Here is a 20735-nt window from a genome sequence, read left to right on the forward strand (position 1 = left end):
TCCCGTTCCCGGTTTAGAGATCTGTCTAGTTCAAGATCAAGATCACGGTCTGTGACATCTAACACTTCCCGTGAGGCCTCATAGCTGCAGACGCCTGACATTCAATCGGAGACCACGACCTCACACCATAGAGTCACTACTAGACAGGCTATGAAGAACAAAAATGCAGCTGGCAGATACCAAGGAACGGGTGCTCAGGGGGGTCTTCAGGTATTGAATCTCTCCACACGAACATTTACTCCCATACAAATTGAGGTTTTGACTAGGGGCCTTACTTTTTCTCCCACCCACCCATTTGATTACTTTACAGCATTGAAAGACCTCCACTTGTTTTCAAGGAAATTAATCCTGCGCAAATTACATCATAAGAGTCAGGATGTTAATGATCCTCTTACTGAGACGGAGAGGGAGACCCTACGGATTTTAGAGGAGTTACTGGATGAACAATCTTCGACACCTCAAGGTAGGTTTCCACCTGCAATTATGCCTAGATCATCGAGGTTTCCCCCCTTGTCACTTTGCCCTGCGGTTGATTTATTCACGAAATTGGTTAGTGCTGATTTCAAAAAGCTTTCACCTAAGCGTCGGTTTGACAACTTAACATATAGCCAACGTTCTGCTATCACAGAACTACAATCATACACCGATGTGGTCTACAAGCCGGCTGACAAGGGGGGAAACATCGTGATCTGGCCATGCATTAAGTACGAAAAAGAGGTGTATCGCCAGCTCAAGGATACAGCCACTTATACTAAATTGGCCTATAATCCGGTGCTCTCCTTTTCGTCTCAGTTACAGGTTATCCTTGCTCACGCATTGGAGGAGGGTATTATCAATAAAAAGGTGTGTGAGGGACTTACAGTCAGGTCCCCGAGGACCCCCACGTTTTACCTTCTACCCAAGGTCCACAAGGACGCCATCAACCCCCCGGGGCGTCCGATCGTGTCGGGCATTGGCGGGTTGTGTGACCCAATCTGCAAATTTATTGACTTTTATTTAAAACCTTTGGTCGAGGTCCTCCCGTCATATGTCAAGGACACGACGGACGTCCTCACTAGGGTGGATGGCGTCCAGGTGGACCCAGGAGTCCTCCTGGTCACTGCGGATGTGCAAACCTTGTACACCTGCATTGACCATGAGCATGGTCTGGAAGCTGTCCGCCTCTTCCTTGGGACCTCCGACCTGGACGGCTCTTTGTGCGATTTCATTCTCGAGCTGCTGCGCTTTATCCTCACACATAATTTTTTCATTTTTAAAGATATTTTTTATCTTCAGAGGCGCGGCACGGCCATGGGTGCGGCCTGTGCCCCCTCGTACGCCAATCTCTTCCTGGGACATTGGGAGAGATCCATATTTGGCGACGAGGGGGCCCGGGCCGCTGACCATGTGCTGTGCTGGCTTCGTTTCATTGATGATATTTTGTTTTTGTGGGGGGGAACTGCGCGGCAGCTCGAGGACTTCATGAGCCGGCTCAATGATAACCCGTATAACATCACGTTGACGTACCAGTACGATGCTAGGCGTATCGACTTCCTTGACATCGGTCTGGAGATTGACAGTACACGTCACGTCCAGACTGATGCCTTTAGGAAGCCGACGGCTGTCAACGCCCTGTTGCGGGCCGACTCAGCACATAATCCAGCCACAATTCGAGCCGTCCCTGTCGGACAGTTCCTGAGGATGAGGCGGATTTGCTCTACAGAAGATACATTCCAGACCCAGGCCATGTCTCTCAGAGCCCGCTTTGAGGCACGCGGCTACAGCCGCAGGTGCATCAGGCGGGGTTACGATAGAGCGAGGAGGACTCCTTGCCGTGACCTCCTGTATAATACCAGTCACAGAGCCAATGCCGGGTCGAGGGACTCCAAAATAAGATTTATAACAACATATAACCATGAATGGGTTCATATGAGAGAGATCCTGACCCGACATTGGCCGATTTTGGGCACTGAACTATCTTTGGGCTCTGTGCTTAGTGACTTTCCATCTATGACAGCAAGGAGGTCTCCTAATCTTAACAACATGCTTGTTCGGAGCCACTATGTACCTCCTGCCAGTAACCCATTTGGGTCCAGAGGCCCGGTGCTTGGCTGCTTTCAGTGCGGCCATTGTGTGGCCTGTGCCAACATCATTCGGACTACATCCTTTACATCTTCCGATGGTAGTAAGACATATTCCATCAGACACCACATATCATGTAGTACTAAAAATGTGGTGTATTACGCCACGTGTAGCTGCCCTCTAATTTACGTGGGTCTAACCTCGAGGGAGCTTCGTATCCACACCAGAGAACATGTGCGTGATATCCAGGCTGCTGTGACTGTGGAGGATGCCTCTCTCCTAAAGACGATTCCGCGCCACTTTAAACAACACCATGGGTGTGACGCGGGGTCGCTTCGGGTTAGGGGCATCGATTGCATACACCTGGGTGCACGTGGGGGCGACTATAAGAAAGCGTTGGCACAACGTGAAGCAGCCTGGATCGTTAGGCTCAACACGGTCGCGCCTAACGGTCTGAATGAGTCGCTAAGCTTCGCGTCATTTTTATGATGCCTTGAGTGTGCGCGGATTAGCTTTATATGAGTTTATTTGTTTATTTTCCATTGTCATTTATTATGTCTCGCTCCTTCCCTTCCCCTTTATCTTCCCCTTTTAATTAACATCTAACCATGTCCTGACCCCTTTGTCCATTGGTACAGGGTTTCCCTGTGCTGGGTCTTGTTTTTATATTTATATTAAGATTTATGCATTTTTATTGTGTTATTCATTTTGTTTTGTGTTCCACTTTTTCATAGTTTCCTTATATATTTTTGTGGTGTGCCGAGATCTATTTATTTCTATGATGGAGAAGTCTTCTTTCACCATACAAGTCTGAAAACTTCTTCGCTTCCAGCCTAGAGCCTGTGTGTGATGATCGGGCTCTGTGATCCTTTGGAGAGGGAGACATGACGCACCCTAAAATTTCATCTGAGACTCTTTAACATAATTGTACATGTGTGAATATCTCTCCCTGTATTTAAATATCAATTGCCTGTGCAGTATTTACTTCTCCTGTTCTCTCCTATGTATTGTCTTACCTGTGAGCACTATATTTTGCCTTTTTTCTTTCTTTTTCATTCTTGCGGCAGAGCGCGTGCGCCGATCTGAAGTGCCGGCTCCTGCTCCAGGGCGGCGTCACTCTTGCCTCCCACGTGTGACCGGGGCGTTCCTTCCCCGTGCACACGTGGTGATGCTGGACGCTGCTTCTGGTCCCAGGACCTGCCGTCCGATCTGCGCACGCGCCGGCATCGCCGCTTACCATTGGCCGCTTCTGGACATGTGAGATGTCACATGCCCTGATTCCGGCCTCTTCTTAAGGTCCTTCTCGGCCCCTTTACTCTCATCCCCTTGAGAAAGCTGTTTATCGCGTTTGCGAAACGCGCGTCGGGGGTCTCCCTCTTGGTCCCAGCCTGGTGCCCAGGTGCAGCCCTGTCATTATTGCGGTAAGCATGCCTTGTGGTTTCTATCACTGACCATTGGTGTCCCTACTTTGCACTTGTGTAGCCACATGGCATTGCATGGCTATTGTTTCTATCTATCCGCGCCATAGTGCAGATTGATTCATTTTCAGGGCCCTGTGCACCAGATGGGTTTTCCTGTCATCATCCTATATGCATTTTACATGTGTTTTGTACCTCTGGTTGCTTAAATATATAAATTATTACTTATATTTATATACTGTACACTTAATAAATTTTTTGTACCCAATATACTCCTTTGTTCTCTTGAGTTTTAGTGATATTTTGGAGTGGGTGGCCTCGTGGTAGGCCTGGGGCTTTTTTTCATTATTATGTGGTAAATTAGCCCCCTTTTGCCGGTTTCTCGGTCCCGGTAACATGTTCCCTGGTTGTGTTTCAATATACTCACCTTTGATGGCCCCCGGAATGTTCCCGCCTCTCACCGCTGCATGCTGTCTTGTGATTGGTCGCGAGACCGGTCATGTGACCGCTCACGTGACCGCGACATCATCGAAGCTCCTGAACCACACCATCTATATGAACGGAAGCCGCTGAGGATATCGGCTGTCTGCAGAGGGTGAGTATAACCATTTTTTTATTTTGTTATTATTTTTAAACATTCTATCTTTTACTATAGATGCTGCATAAGCTGCATCTATAGTAAAAAGTTGGTTACACTTGTCAAACACTATGTTTGACAAGTGTGACCAACCTGTCAGTCAGTTTTCCAAGCGATGCTACAGATCGCTTGAAAAACTTTAGCATTCTGCAAGCTAATTACGCTTGCAAAATGCTAAAAAAAACGCGAAAAAAAAAGGGAACAAAACGCAAAAAAAAAAAATGCGGATTTCTTGCAGAAAATTTCCAGTTTTCTTCGGGAAATTTCTGCAAGAAATCCTGACTTGTGCACATACCCTTACACTATAAGAATAGATATTTGGTATAAAAACATAAACAAAAGAAGCCTAATTGGTGTTACTATTACTTAGGGTACCAGGAAAGGAACCCAAGTGGCCCCATGTTATGTCACTCTCTTTGTAGGGGTATTTGAAGAGCAGTTCACGTACCCTCAACCACTCTTTAACTGACACATTATGCTACATAATTGATGACTTCTTCTTAATATGGAAAGTGGACAGTGCACTGGTTGTTTCCTTTTGCCAAACACTAAGTATCTCCTCTATGAGTTGTATCTCCTTTCAAATTGTTTATGTTATAGAGTTCATTATATACTTTTATTTCATTGTTTTTATTGTATGTGTAGTGAGAAGTGAACAGAGACACTTCTTTAATATAGGATTATCTATTTAATTGTTTATTATTTTAATTATTTTATTAATTTCAGATAACCCCACCCTTTGTATATGCAAATTGGTTGTGTCTTATTCTTTAAATTCCTTACTATTCCTCATGTTATACCAGGTGAAGGAGCTTGTCCGTTTCTGGAACATATAGTGGTTATACATGCCAATTAATAAAAAATAATTTTGCAACTGTACTTGGTGAGTGGGATTGTTCACTTTAACAAGGTTTTTTTTTATTTTCATTGAATTTATTACTAGACCTTCTTAAAAGGGTTGTCTACTTGTATTTATTTTTAAAAAATATGTGGCGAACATGATTTTGTGATATTAATATATAATATATTAATATGTAAGTTTTACCGGTTTTATAAAACACCCATTTTTAGTACATGACTCCTTACAGACTGCCCAGTGCTATTCTCAAAATGGAACAAGAAGATGGAGCATGTAACTCAAACTGTCCATCACCCTCTTCCAAGTGAAAATCAGCAATCCCATAGGCAGTAGAGGATTTAGGGACAGGTCACAGGCTCCTTCATTAGCTGCCATTTGGAGAACAGAGGATGCTTCAAAATGGAGTAGAATGATTAATACTTGTATTAATGTAAGTGTTTAAAAATCATATCCCCAACACATAGGTTAGGATAAGGAAAAAGTGGACAATTCCTTTAAGCCCCTTGCTTACTAAAAGGCTACTGGCTATCTTACTTCCATTTTAATGGTTTTCAAGGTATTTGGTCTTACCATTATAAACAAGGTCATCAGTAGCATTTCCATTATTATTCCCGCAAAGACCACATGTTTCTCCCATGTATTTCTTGTGAAGGGTCAACTGTGACGAGAGACAAAGTCAGGTTTTTTAAAAAAAAAATTATCGCAAAGCAGGAAATTATAGTACTGATATCACAAAGTTTTCCTTTATTTTCCATTCTCTTCTCACACACCACAATGTTGAGACCCTAGTGCCCAACTGTTCTTTCTTGTAGAAAACAGTTTCAACTGCTTAATTTCCTTGCGTTGCCACCACAGTAGAAATAAGGCATTACACATTGAATTCAATAGCTTTAGCACATAAAAAGATGGTTGTAATAGGTACCTTAGAACAAAAGTCAATCTGTGTAACGGAATTTCATTATAAATAAATACCTTTAACCCCTTTCTGACCTCGGACGGGATAGTACGTCCGAGGTCAGAATCCCCGCTTTGATGTGGGCTCCGGCGGTGAGCCTGCATCAAAGCCGGGACATGTCAGCTGTTTTGAACAAAGTACATGTGCTCGCAATAATTAGTATTAGTTATTGCTAATTACTAGTTAAATGCTGCTGTCAAACGCAGACAGCGGCATTTAACCGGCGCTTCCAGCCATCCGGCCGGAAATGAGCGCATCGCCAACCCCGTCACATGATCGGGGGTCAGCGATGCATCAGAAGGGCAACCATAGAGGTCCATGAGACCTCTATGGTTACTGATCCCGGCTAGCTGTGAGCGCCCCCTGTGATCGGTGCTCATAGCAAGCCTGCATTTCTGCTGTATAGCAGTGATCTGATGATCGCTGCTATGTAGCAGAGCCGATTGAGTGGTGCCAGCTTCTAGCCTCCCATGGAGGCTATTGAAGCATGGCAAAAGTTAAAAAAAAGTTTAAAAAAATGTGAAAAAAATAAATAAATCTGAAAGTTTAAATCACCCCCCTTTCGCCCCATTCAGAATCAATCAATATAAAAAAAAAATCAAACCTACACATATTTGGTATCGCCATTTTCAGAATCGCCCGATCTATCAATAAAAAAAGGATTAACCTGATCACTAAATGGCGTAGCGAGAAAGAAATTCGAAACGCCAGAATTACTTTTTTTGGTCGCCCCGACATTGCATTAAAATGCAATAACGGGCGATCAAAAGAACGTATCTGCACCAAGATGGTATCATTAAAAACGCCAGCTCGGCATGCAACAAATAAGCCCTCACCCGACCCCAGATCATGAAAAATGGAGACGCTACGGGTATCGGAAAATGACGCATTTTTTTTAATCAAAGTTTAGAATTTTTTTTCACCACCTAGATAAAAGAGAACCTAGACATGTTTAGCGTCTTTGAACTCATAATGACCTGGAGAATCATAGTGGCAGGTCAGTTTTAGCATTTAGTGAACCTAGCAAAAAAGCCAAAAAAAAACCAAGTGTGATATTGCACTTTTTTGCAATTTCACCGCACTTGGAATTTTTTTCCCGTTTTCTAGTACACGACATGCTAAAACCAATGATGTCGTTCAAAAGTACAACTTGTTTCGCAAAAAATAAGCCCTCACATGGCCATATTGACGGAAAAATAAAAAAGTTATGGCTCTGGGAAGGAGTGAAGCAAAAAACGAACACGGAAAAACGGAAAATCCAAAGGTCATGAAGGGGTGAATTAGGAATTCATATATGTTTTGTCAAGGGAGGTAATGATTATAAAATGTAAATGTCTACCATCTTGTTACAATGGGAGAATATTTACTTGTCAGCACTATATGATGTATATATCCCTTATTATAATGATAGTTTGATGGATATGTACACCATATTGATCGCCTAGTACTGTTTCTGCATTCATATGATCAGTAGTCCTACTGATATAAACAGCTAAGCTTTTGCTGTAATTGCTAAGATCAATATTTTCAATAGCGGCATATGAGGAATTTGACAGAGGGAGATCACTTCCTCTGTCAGTCCATCGGTACACCCACAGTGGGATTGTGTGCTGCCGATAGCCTGCTGTGTCAACCGTAGGCCTGAAAAAGGCCTCTGGATCTGCCATAGCCTATCAAGTAATAAATTACATGGGTTCCAGCTCACCATTGATGCTAACCCAATTTGTAAGGGGCTCGAACACTGGCTCTACTACTGCCTGGATAATTGAGTAACAAGAGAGGAAATCCAGCTCTATGAAGACATTCTTACAGAGGACATAGGATGGTGTGAAGGCAAATAGATACATGTTTCAGGTGTAAACTCACCATTAATCATGATCAAATTATTAAGCCATGATTGAGTGTGTGCTTACACACCTGAAACACGTAGATATCTGCGCGATAACAATCTATTTGCCTCCATACCATCCTGTGTCCTCTGCATGAGCTTTGAATAAAAAAGAATCTGTCCATAGAGCTGGATTATCTCTCTTATTACTCATGTAGCCTACACTGCCACAGGCAAACCTGATGGTCTACTTGTAAGTTAAACACTGACAGGACTCATGTCATGCTGTGTATTACTAATTTGATCACGCGGGAAAAATATTTCTTAGTACTAAAATAGAAAATGTGAAAAATACAGTGGGGCAAAAAAGTATTTAGTCAGTCAGCAATAGTGCAAGTTCCACCACTTAAAAAGATGAGAGGCTTCTGTAATTTACATCATAGGTAGACCTCAACTATGGGAGACAAACTGAGAAAAAAAAATCCAGAAAATCACATTGTCTGTTTTTTTATCATTTTATTTGCATATTATGGTGGAAAATAAGTATTTGGTCAGAAACAAAATTTCATCTCAATACTTTGTAATATATCCTTTGTTGGCAATGACAGAGGTCAAAAGTTTTCTGTAAGTCTTCACAAGGTTGCCACACACTGTTGTTGGTATGTTGGCCCATTCCTCCATTCAGATCTCCTCTAGAGCAGTGATGTTTTTGGCTTTTCGCTTGGCAACACGGACTTTCAACTCCCTCCAAAGGTTTTCTATAGGGTTGAGATCTGGAGACTGGCTAGGCCACTCCAGGACCTTGAAATGCTTCTTACGAAGCCACTCCTTCGTTGCCCTGGCGGTGTGCTTTGGATCATTGTCATGTTGAAAGACCCAGCCACATTTCATCTTCAATGCCCTTGCTGATGGAAGGAGGTTTGCACTCAAAATCTCACGATACATGGCCCCATTCATTCTTTCATGTACCCGGATCAGTCGTCCTGGCCCCTTTGCAGAGAAACAGCCCCAAAGCATGATGTTTCCACCACCATGCGTTACAGTAGGTATGGTGTTTGATGGATGCAACTCAGTATTCTTTTTCCTCCAAACACGACAAGTTGTGTTTCTACCAAACAGTTCCAGTTTGGTTTCATCAGACCATAGGACATTCTCCCAAAACTCCTCTGGATCATCCAAATGCTCTCTAGCAAACTTCAGATGGGCCCGGACATGTACTGGCTTAAGCAGTGGGGCACGTCTGGCACTGCAGGATCTGAGTCCATGGTGGCGTAGTGTGTTACTTATGGTAGGCCTTGTTACATTGGTCCCAGCTCTCTGCAGTTCATTCACTAGGTCCCCCCGCGTGGTTCTGGGATTTTTGCTCACCGTTCTTGTGATCATTCTGACCCCACGGGGTGGGATTTTGCCTGGAGCCCCAGATCGAGGGAGATTATCAGTGGTCTTGAATGTCTTCCATTTTCTAATTTTTGCTCCCACTGTTGATTTCTTCACTCCAAGCTGGTTGGCTATTGCAGATTCAGTCTTCCCAGCCTGGTGCAGGGCTACAATTTTGTTTCTGGTGTCCTTTGACAGCTCTTTGGTCTTCACCATAGTGGAGTTTGGAGGCAGACTGTTTGAGGGTGTGCACAGGTGTCTTTTTATATTGATAACAAGTTTAAACAGGTGCCATTACTACAGGTAATGAGTGGAGGAAAGAGGAGACTCTTAAAGAAGAAGTTACAGGTCTGTGAGAGCCAGAAATCTTGATTGTTTGTTTCTGACCAAATACTTATTTTCCACCATAATATGCAAATAAAATGATAAAAAAACAGACAATGTGATTTTCTGGATTTTTTTTTTCTCAGTTTGTCTCCCATAGTTGAGGTCTACCTATGATGTAAATTACAGACGCCTCTCATCTTTTTAAGTGGTGGAACTTGCACTATTGCTGACTGACTAAATACTTTTTTGCCCCACTGTATGTTCAAATGTTCTATTTTGGGGGGTGCTGCCATCTTTTTTTGTGCAGATAGATAGATTATATTGCTTGCTATGAAAAATAAATAAAAAACATATAGCTCTGTCAATGAACAAAATGAAAACCTATTGTATCAGAACATGATGCAAATATATACACTGTGTTCCAAATTATTATGCACATAGAGTTTAGGAGTGAAAAGGTTTGAATTTTTTTGTTTGTCATTTAAACTCATTGATGGTGATGTGTGTCAGGGCTCTTTATATCACTGAAAGCAATTGCAGATACCTGTGCAAATTAGTTTGGCAGGTGTGTCCAAATAAAGGCAAGACTACTTAAGAAGGCTGTTCCACATTATTAAGCAGCCTACATTTTTGGCCAAAATGGGAAAGAAAAAGGATGTGTCGGCTGCTGAGAAGCAACAAATTGTGGAGTATTTAGGTCAAGGCATGACTACAATCAACATTGCCAAGACACTTCTGTCAGTATTCCGGGTTTTCCAAGTTACCTTGTGAATGATTTTGCCCTTTGTTAAGATGGAGTTTACTGTTTTTGTCTGCCCTACTTCCTGTTCATTTGTTTAAAACCCGGGTCAGGTGTCAGCCTCACTGCTGGAGTATTCTGCTTGGTTTCTCCATCAGCTCAGCTGCTTGTTTGCTGTACTGCTACCCGTGGCTCTGGACATTCTCTGCCTATGTAAGTTACACTCTCAGTCTGTTGGCTTGGGAACTTAAACCTTGGTTCACTCCTCCGGGTAAGAACTCTGTTTGGGAACTGTGTTTGGAGCTTGCTGCTGGACTTAGACTGTGTTTTGCTACTAAATCCTTATTTACTCCCCCCGGTGGGAGCTACTGGAAATTACACCAGTATAATCCTTTATGTGAACTTGTTTCTGGACTTACCCGTGTTTATGCCACAACTGAGATAAACTTGAGAACTTGTTTCTGGACTTACCCGTGTTTATGCCACAATTGAGATAAAACTTGAGAACTTGTTTCAGGACTTACCCGTGTTCATCCCACACCTGGGATTAACCTGAGGACTTGTTTCTGGACTTCCCTGTGTTTACTTCATACCCGGATTTGACTCTTTCTGCACCAGCTGTGCTTGGATCTGCACGTCACCCGTCTTACTCACCTTGCCAAGGACTTTGGCCTAAGAACTCTTCTGTTTTGCTGTATATGGTTAAGGGACTTGTTTCATTATCAGTATATTGTTTGTGTGTTTTTGCTGTGTTACAAATACACTATTTACACTAAAGAAACCCGTCTGTCTGTTCATTGCCCCATGCTACCAGAATCTTAGAGTTCCTACAATAGTATTACAGGATACTCCAGCCTAAAAAAAAAAAGATTCTGCTGGGGCAATGACAGAGACACGGGTAGACAAGATGTTTGCTATGATTAACTCCTTGCAGCAGGAGGTGGCGGCTGTACAAAGTAAAATTAGAGACATGGACTCCCGGGCTAACCACAATGCGCAGGTGTTTGGTCAGGCTCTGCAAGATTTACGTACCTTGATAGACACCCAGGTTACACCACCTGCTCAGCATGCACCACCTGTTCAGCATACACCACCTACCAGTATGCCTAAATTGCCTCCTTTCCGGTTTAATGGTGACCGAAGTCAATTCCGTGGGTTTGTTAATCAATGTATATTATTTTTTGATGTACATGCTTCTTACTATCAGTCTGATAGATCTAAGGTACTATGTATTATTATGTTGTTGACATCACGGGCACTGGCTTGGGCAAATCCTATGGTTGAAAGTCGCGATGTCCGTCTAAATAATTTGGATGATTTTCTGGCAGCTATGGCGCAAATGTTTGATGATCCCAACCGCCGTGCCTCCGCTGAAAAATCCTTGCTTTCCTTACGCCAGGGGAAACGTTCAGTCATAGAATATATTACTGAATTTAAGAGGTTAGTAGTGGATACCAACTGGGATGAAAATGCTTTATTACCAATTTTCAGGAAAGGGTTGTCCAGTACAATCAAGGATGAGTTAGCTCGCTCAGAGTCTCCACAGGAGTATGAGTTATTTTTACAACACTGTGTGCGTATTGATATCCGCCTAACTGAACGCAGACAAGAGAAATGGGCAGCTGTAAATCGCATCACTAATTTTACTCTTCCGTCTAGGGAACCTAACAGCAAGAACCCGCGGGAGGCTGAGGAGGTGCCTATGCAAGTGGACTCACTACAGAAACGTGAGAGTAACAAACGCCGTGAATATCGCTTTCGTGAACGCTTATGCTTTTACTGTGGTCAATCGGATCATTTCCTTATTAATTGTCCTAAATGTCCCAGGCGACCAAACAAGGTGTTGGCGGCAGTAGGGGATTATGACAATACGGACACTGAGTCAGAAGTCTCAGAGACCAGTTTACATCTAGATGCTGTGGTTCCCCTTACAGTGATGTCGACTTCCCCTAAAGATCAAGGGGAGAAATACTCACATTGTTCTCTTCCTATTCAGATTCTGTGGGAGGGACAGTGGATACCAAGTTCTGCTATGATAGACTCTGGAGCAGGTGGAAATTTCATGGATTCTTCTTTTGCCAGGGAACATGGTATTAAGACACAGCTAAGAGCCTCACCAGTCACCATGGAAACGGTGGATGGTTCTCCGTTAGTTTCTGGGCCAGTAGACCGGGAGACGGTGCTTCTGAAGTGTAAGATGGAACCAGACCATCTGGAAACCCTATCATTTATGCTAATATCTTCTCCTCATTTTCCTGTAATTTTAGGAATTCCCTGGTTACGGTCACAGAATCCAAACATCAATTGGGAAACTAAGGAGATATCCTTCCTTCCGAAGTGTAGCTCTACCATCAGTCCACAGGTAATGGCTCCAGTTACCCAGAATTTGGAGGAGACGAAACAGGTATCTACTCTCCCTCTGGTTTACCAGGAATTTTCAGACATTTGTGACAAGAGGAAGGCAGATCAACTCCCTCCACACAGACCATATGACTGCCCCATAGAGCTGCTTCCCGGGGCAGCGATTCCTTTCGGCCATGTTTACCCGTTGGCAGCTCCAGAATTAAAGACATTACGGGAGTATATAGATGAGAATTTAGCCAAGGGGTTTATCCGACCATCTTCTTCACCAGCGGGCGCTCCCATATTCTTTGTAAAGAAGAAAGATGGCACTCTAAGACCGTGTATTGACTATCGGGAGCTAAACAAGGTAACCATCCGAAACAGGTACCCCTTGCCGTTAATTCCTGAATTGTTGGAGAGAGTTCGCCAAGCTAAAATATTCACCAAATTAGATCTTCGCGGAGCATATAATTTACTCCGTATACGTCCCGGAGATGAATGGAAAACAGCTTTCAGGTGTCGGTATGGACATTTTGAATATTTAGTGATGCCATTCGGACTCTGTAATGCTCCTGCTGCTTTCCAACACTTGGCCAACGATATTTTCAGGGATTTACTGGATCATTATGTAGTCATTTACCTGGATGACATCTTAATTTTCTCTGATTCCCTACAGGAACACCAGGAACATGTCAAGACCGTGCTCAGACGTTTGAGAGACAACCATCTGTATATCAAACTCGAAAAGTGTGAATTTCATTGCTCCAAAATTCAATTTTTAGGCTATGTTATTTCTCCCCAGGGATTGAATATGGAGTCCAGCAAGATCCAGGCGATCATAGATTGGCCGGTACCAGGAAACGTCAAAGAGGTACAAAGATTCATTGGCTTTGCTAACTTTTATAGACGTTTCATCCGGAATTTTTCGGAAATTGTCCGTCCCATCACTCTCCTCACTAAGAAGGGGAGGAAGTTTGTATGGTCTTCGCAAGCCCAGGAAGCCTTTGATTGCCTAAAGGTTTGTTTTACCACGGCTCCGATATTGACACACCCGGATCCTGCACTGCCTTTTGTCGTGGAGGTGGACGCTTCTGACTGTGCTTCTGTGCACTGGGAGCAATCCTCTCACAACGAACCGGAGATAAAGGTTTGCTGCACCCGTGTGCCTTCTTTTCTCGCAGGTTATCATCTGCTGAACTGAACTATGATATTGCAGATAAGGAACTTTTGGCAATCATTTCCGCTTTTAAGGAATGGAGACACCATTTGCAGGGAGCAACTCAACAGGTAGTGGTGCTCACAGACCACCGTAATCTGGAATTCCTCAAGTCCGCCAGATGTCTCTCTCCTCGACAAGCTAGGTGGAGTTTGTTCCTAAACCAGTTTGATTTTGTCATCTCGTACCGCCCAGGTTCACGTAATGGGAAAGCCGATGCACTATCCCGAATCCACACGATGGACTCCGTGCCTGGGACCCCGTCTAAGACCATCTTGTCGGATGCCAATTTCATAGGAGTGCTCCAGGACCGGGACCTGTGGGAGGAGATCAAGCTGGCCTATGATGGTGACGTATTTCTTGCTGCCCCACCTGACAATGTGAATCTTGTCTTACAGAATGGTGTATGGCTTAGAGATCGCTGTATTTATGTCCCTGAGGCTGTGAGACTTCGAATTCTCAAATTGGTCCATGACTCTGTATTGGCTGGTCATCGGGGGGTACAGAAGACGCAGGAATTTTTAAGCCGTTTTTTCTGGTGGCCTACCTGTTTGAAGGATGTGAATGACTATGTCCGCTCTTGTGAGGTTTGTGCCCGGTACAAAGTTCCTCGTGTTTCACCTACGGGCCTTCTTAAGCCACTACCCGTACCATCTTGTCCTTGGGGGTCTACTTCGATGGACTTTATTGTGGAGTTACCCACCTCCGGCGGTAAGAATACTATTCTGGTGGTAGTGGACCGTCTAACAAAGGCTGCTCATTTTATTCCTTGCAGTGGTCTTCCCTCAGCCACAGAGACAGTGGATCTGGTTATCCAGAATGTTTTCCGGCTGCATGGGGTACCAGATGAGATCATCTCTGACCGGGGAATACAATTTACCTCTAGGTTTTGGAAAGGATTTTGTTCTGCACTCCACATTAATGTTTGCTTGTCTTCTGCATACCATCCTCAGACCAATGGGCAAACCGAACGAACCAATCAAACTTTGGAGCAATATCTACGCTGTTACGTCAGTCATTTGCAGGATGATTGGCTGAAGCTTCTTCCGTTAGCGGAATTCTCGTATAACAACTCACAGAGCAGTTCCACGAAGGTAACGCCTTTTTTCGCCAATTTGGGATATCATCCAAATATTTTGCCTAGGTCTCCGGTTGCTACTTCGGTACCAGCAGTTCAAGACAGAGTGGCAGTGTTGCAACGTAATCTTGAAGTTTTGAAAGACTCCCTGACCGCAGCACAGGAGCGTTACAAGAAGTCGGCTGATAGATTCCGGAAACCGGCACCCATGTATAAGGTAGGAGACTCGGTTTGGTTGTCTACCAAGAATCTAAAATTGGGTGTTCCTTCGCAGAAGCTGGGGCAGAAGTTCATCGGTCCATTCAAGATCACTGGGATTGTGAGCTCTGTTGCTTGTCGGCTGAAGCTGCCACGAACTCTAAAGGTACACCCAGTATTTCATGTTTCTTTATTAAAACCAGTCTCTCCCAACACATTTCAGGGACGTATCGTACCTCCTCCTCCACCAGTGTTGGTTGATGGCGAAGAACAATTTGTTGTACAGGACATTATCGATTCAAGACTTCATAGGAATCGACTTCAGTATCTGGTTAGATGGCAGGGTTATTCTCCTGAAAACGATTCTTGGGAACCAGTAAGTAACATCAATGCTCCCCTGAAGGTTGCTCAATTTCATCGTAGATACCCAGGCAAACCTGGTCCAGGATCGTCCTGAGGCCGTTTCTAGGGGGGGAGTAATGTCAGTATTCCGGGTTTTCCAAGTTACCTTGTGAATGATTTTGCCCTTTGCTAAGATGGAGTTTGCTGTTTTTGTCTGCCCTACTTCCTGTTCATTTGTTTAAAACCCGGGTCAGGTGTCAGCCTCACTGCTGGAGTATTCTGCTTGGTTTCTCCATCAGCTCAGCTGCTTGTTTGCTGTACTGCTACCCGTGGCTCTGGACATTCTCTGCCTATGTAAGTTACACTCTCAGTCTGTTGGCTTGGGAACTTAAACCTTGGTTCACTCCTCCGGGTAAGAACTCTGTTTGGGAACTGTGTTTGGAGCTTGCTGCTGGACTTAGACTGTGTTTTGCTACTAAATCCTTATTTACTCCCCCCGGTGGGAGCTACTGGAAATTACACCAGTATAATCCTTTATGTGAACTTGTTTCTGGACTTACCTGTGTTTATGCCACAACTGAGATAAACTTGAGAACTTGTTTCTGGACTTACCCGTGTTTATGCCACAATTGAGATAAAACTTGAGAAATTGTTTCAGGACTTACCCGTGTTCATCCCACACCTGGGATTAACCTGAGGACTTGTTTCTGGACTTCCCTGTGTTTACTTCATACCCGGATTTGACTCTTTCTGCACCAGCTGTGCTTGGATCTGCACGTCACCCGTCTTACTCACCTTGCCAAGGACTTTGGCCTAAGAACTCTTCTGTTTTGCTGTATATGGTTAAGGGACTTGTTTCATTATCAGTATATTGTTTCTGTGTTTTTGCTGTGTTACAAATACACTATTTACACTAAAGAAACCCGTCTCTGTCTGTTCATTGCCCCATGCTACCAGAATCTTAGAGTTCCTACAATAGTATTACAACTTCATTGTGATCATCGCACAATCAAGAAGTATGTAGCTGATTCCCAGCACACACGTGTGTGTGCGTGCTGATAAGGAAAAATTGAGGACTCTTTCCAACAGGCAATTGCATAAGGTTAAAAGAGCAGCTGCAAAAATGCCTTGTCATAGCAGCAGACAAGTTTTTGAAGCTGCTGGTGCCTCCAACGTCCCCAGAACAACAAGATGCAGGGTCCTTCAGAGGTTTGCAGCTTTGCGTAAGCCATCCTGTCGACCACCTCTATCCACTGCAACAAGCAAAAACGGCTCCAGTGGGCCAAACGATACATGAAGACTGACTTCCAAACTGTTTTGTTCACCGATGAGTGCCGTGCAATGCTCGATAGTCCAGATGGATGGAGTGGAGGATGGACACCCCATGAAAACACGGCTAGGGCACCAAAAAGGAGGAGGTGGAGTAATGTTTTTGGCTGGAATCATGGGGAGAGAGATTGTTGGCCCCTTTATGATCCCTGAAGGGGTAAAGATGAACTCCATAATCTATGTGGAGTTTCTAAAACAACACTTCCTGCCATGGTTCAAGATGAAGAACTGTGCTTTCCGCAGCAAGATCATTTTCATGCATGATAATGCACCATCTCATGCTGCAAAAAACACATCTGCATCTCTGGCTGCTATGGGCATAAAAGAGGACAAACTTATGGTGTGGCCACCATCTTCCCCTGACCTCAACCCCCATTGAGAACCTCTGGAGCATCATCAAAAGGAGTGTCTATGATGGCGGGAGGCAGTTCACATCTAAGCAACAGCTCTGGGAGGGTATTCTGTCCACATGCAAAACAATTGAAGCAGAAACCATCAAAAACTGACAAATTCAATGGACGAGAGAGTTCAGAAGCTTCTTTTGAACAAGGGGTCCTGCGTGCAAATGTAACATCACCTAGAATAAAGTTTTCACTTGAAAACTGTTTGATTTCATTTTGTAATAAGCTGATAATGCTTATAACTAAGGTTGAGCGAAATGGATCGGTCATTTTCATAAGTCGCCGACTTTTGGCAAAGTCGGGTTTCATGAAACCCAGTGTGGGATCGGCCATGCGGTACACAATCTTCGCGCCAAAGTCGCGTTTCCTATGACGCTTAAAGCGCCATTTCTCAGCAAATGAAGGTGCATGCAGTGTGGGCAGCGTGATGACATAGGTCCTTGTCCCCACCATTTTAGAGAAGGGCATGGCAGTGATTGGCTTGCTTTCTGCGGCGTCACAGGGGCTATAAAGGGGCATTCCTGCCGACCGCCATCTTACTGCTGCTGATCTGAGCATAGGGAGAGGTTGCTGCCGCTTCGTCAGAAGCAGGGATAGCGTTAGGCAGGGTAAATTAACCCCCAAACCGCTTTTGCTGTAGTGATTTCCACTGTCCAACACCACTTTTTCTTTTTGGGACAGTGGAGGCTCGATTTCTGTGCAACAGCTCTGTAGGTTATAAGGCTCCCTGATAGCTGCGTTGCTGTGTGTACGCTGCTGTGCAAACCAACTGCTTTTTTCAAAGCACAAATCCTGTTGCTCCTTCCTTTCTGCACAGCTATTTGTTTGTTTGTCCACACTTTTGACCTTTGTGTGCAGCAGTCCTTTTTATTGCTGCCTGACATACTTTTCTGAGATAACTGTAGGGAGATAGTAATTGTAGTACAGTCCCTTTTTTTTTTTTTTGCTATATCTTTTCATGCCACTTTTTGCCACAGAAAATATACTCTAATACAGTGGCCCAGATTTATTCACAATTCTCCCAGAAAAAAAAATAAAAGTGGGAGATTAAGATTGGCAAATCTGCATTAGTGCCAGTCCTGTGTGTGGCATCTGTCTTTGTTTTTCTGCCACAGAAAACCTACTGTGTAACAGTGGGCTTGATTTCTTCACAATTCTCCCAGAAAAAAAAATAAAAGTGGGAGATTAAGATTGGCAAATCTGCATTAGTGCCAGTCCTGTGTGTGTTTTTTTTTCTGCCACAGAAAACCTACTGTATAGCAGTGGGCCTGATTTCTTCACAATTCTCCCAGAAAAAAAATAAAAGTGGGAGATTAAGATTGGCAAATCTGCATTAGTGCCAGTCCTGTGTGTGGCTTTATTTTTTTTTTCTGCCACAGAAAACCTACTGTATAACAGTGGGACTGATTTCTTCACAATTCTCCCAGAAAAAAAATAAAAGTGGGAGATAAAGATTGGCAAATCTGCATTAGTGCCAGTACTCTGTGTGTGTTTTTTTTTTCTGCCACAGAAAACCTACTGTATAACAGTGGGCCTGATTTCTTCGCAATTCTCCCAGAAAAAAAATAAAAGTGGGAAATTAAGATTGGCAAATCTGCATTAGTGCCAGTCCTGTGTGTGGCATCTGTCTTTGTTTTTCTGCCACAGAAAACCTACTGTATAACAGTGGGCCAGGTTAAATCACTTGTCTCACATATCCCCCCCAAAAAAATTAAAATTAAGGGAGAATAATCTTGCCAAACCTGTGCATCTGTGCGAGTGCTGTCTGTGGTATCTGTCAGTCATTTTGTGCCACAGGAACTATACCGTGATATAGTGGGCCTGATTCAATCCCTTGTCTCCCATATCAAAAAAAAGAGGGACATTTCTATTGTCAGTGTGTGCATCTGCGTCAGTCCGGCTAGTGCCATATCTGCCAGCCTCTTTCTGCTAATCAAACTGTGTTGTGTAATACAGTGGGCCTGATTTTTCCCTGCATTCTCCCACACAAAAAAAGTTACATTTCTATTGCCAGTGTGTGCATCTGTGTCACTCCTGTTAGTGCCATATCTGCCAGCCTCTTTCTGACAATCAAACTGTGTAGTGTAATACAGTGGGCCTGATTTTTCCCTGCATTCTCCCACACATAAAGAGGGACATTTCTATTGCCAGTGTTTTTCTCTGCGTCACTCCTGTTAGTGCCATATCTGCCAGCCTCTTTCTGCCAATCAAACTGTGTAGTGTAATACAGTGGGCCTGATTTTTCTTCTGTCTCCCACACATAAAAAAGGGAGATTTATATTGCCAGTGTGTGCATCTGCATCAGTCCTGTTAGTGTCATATCTGCCAGCCACTTTCTGCCAATCACATTGTGTAGTGTAATACAGTGGGCCTGATTTTTCTGCTGCCTCCCACGCATAAAAAAGGGATATTTATAATGCCAGTGTGTGCATCTGTGTCAGTCCTGTTAGTGGCATATCTGCCAGCCTCTTTCTGCCAATCAAACAGTGTAGTGTAATACAGTGAGCCTGATTTTTCCCTGCATTCTCCCACACATAAAAAAGGGAGATTTAAATTCACAACAAGTTCACATACACCTTCTACCTGGTTTTACAGGACCACATAACGGTTGTTAGTTTGGTTATATTTTTCCAAGAATGAGGAAGTCTGGTGGAAGAGGTCGTGGCCGTGGGCAGTCATTGCCAGCTGGTAATGATGGTAGTGGTGGTGGTCGTGGAGCATCAGGTGGTTGTGGGAAAAGCAATATAGCCCCTAAGTCTCGAGTTTGTTGAGCCAGCGTCATCGTCTGGCTACACAAGGCCTTGAAGGCTCCCTTTTCTGGGAGTAGGAAAACCACTTTTGAAGCCGGAGCAGCAGGAACAAGTATTGGCTTTCATTGCTGACTCTGCCTCTAGCTCTTTCGCCTCCTCCTCGGAAAGTGCCAAATGTCAGAGCATTGCGTCGTCAGTGGATGCTCCCGGTCAGGAACAAGTCGGTTCCTTGTGTCCTTCACCCAGAACAACAGTGAAGGATGCATCAGGCGACACAACAGGTTACTCCATGGAGCTCTTTACACATACCGTGCCTGGGTTAGAAAGGGAAATTGTTAACAGGCCATGCCCATTACAAGATGAATCGGACATGAAGTGCACAGATGCACAGCCACAGCCAGATTATTATGCTGTTCCTTTGACTCAGATCAGAACATTGCCCTCGCAGTGTACTGATCCAGAATCTGACCCCGATGAGACTATGGAGCCCCGTCACGAACGCTATAGCACCGGCTTACACGGTGACCCAGAGGAAGTTGCACAGGACATAGAAGAGGAGGTCATAGATGACCCAGTTGTTGACCCCGATTGGCAGCCATTGGGGGAACAGGGTGCAGGCGGCAGTAGCTCTGAAGCGGAGGAGGAGGAGCCACAGCAGGCATAAACATCGCAACAGGTTCCATCTGGCAGGCCCGTATCTGGGCAAAAACGTGTGGCAAAACCAAAACCAGTTGTAGGACAGCGTGGTCATCCGGTTAAAGTAGCTCAGTGTGCAATGCCTGAAAAGGTATCCGATAGTAGGAAGAGTGCAGTCTGGCATTTTTTTAACCAAGATCCCAATGATCAGTGCAAAGTCATCTGTAAGAAATGCTCAAGG

General features: G+C 44.1%; 1 protein-coding gene across 1 annotated transcript in view; it reads right to left on the reverse strand.

The window, feature by feature from the left end:
* LOC143806868 (mucin-2-like) overlaps positions 1–20735 on the reverse strand; it is a 373557-nt gene that overhangs the window by 221547 nt on the left and 131275 nt on the right. Inside the window, exon 5 of the mRNA XM_077287848.1 lies at positions 5546–5633. Within this exon, the coding sequence (XP_077143963.1) occupies positions 5546–5633 (88 nt within the window). The remainder of the gene's footprint in view (positions 1–5545; positions 5634–20735) is intronic.

Source organism: Ranitomeya variabilis, chromosome 2 (genome assembly GCF_051348905.1).
Source record: "Ranitomeya variabilis isolate aRanVar5 chromosome 2, aRanVar5.hap1, whole genome shotgun sequence".
NCBI classification, from domain to species: Eukaryota; Metazoa; Chordata; class Amphibia; order Anura; family Dendrobatidae; genus Ranitomeya; species Ranitomeya variabilis.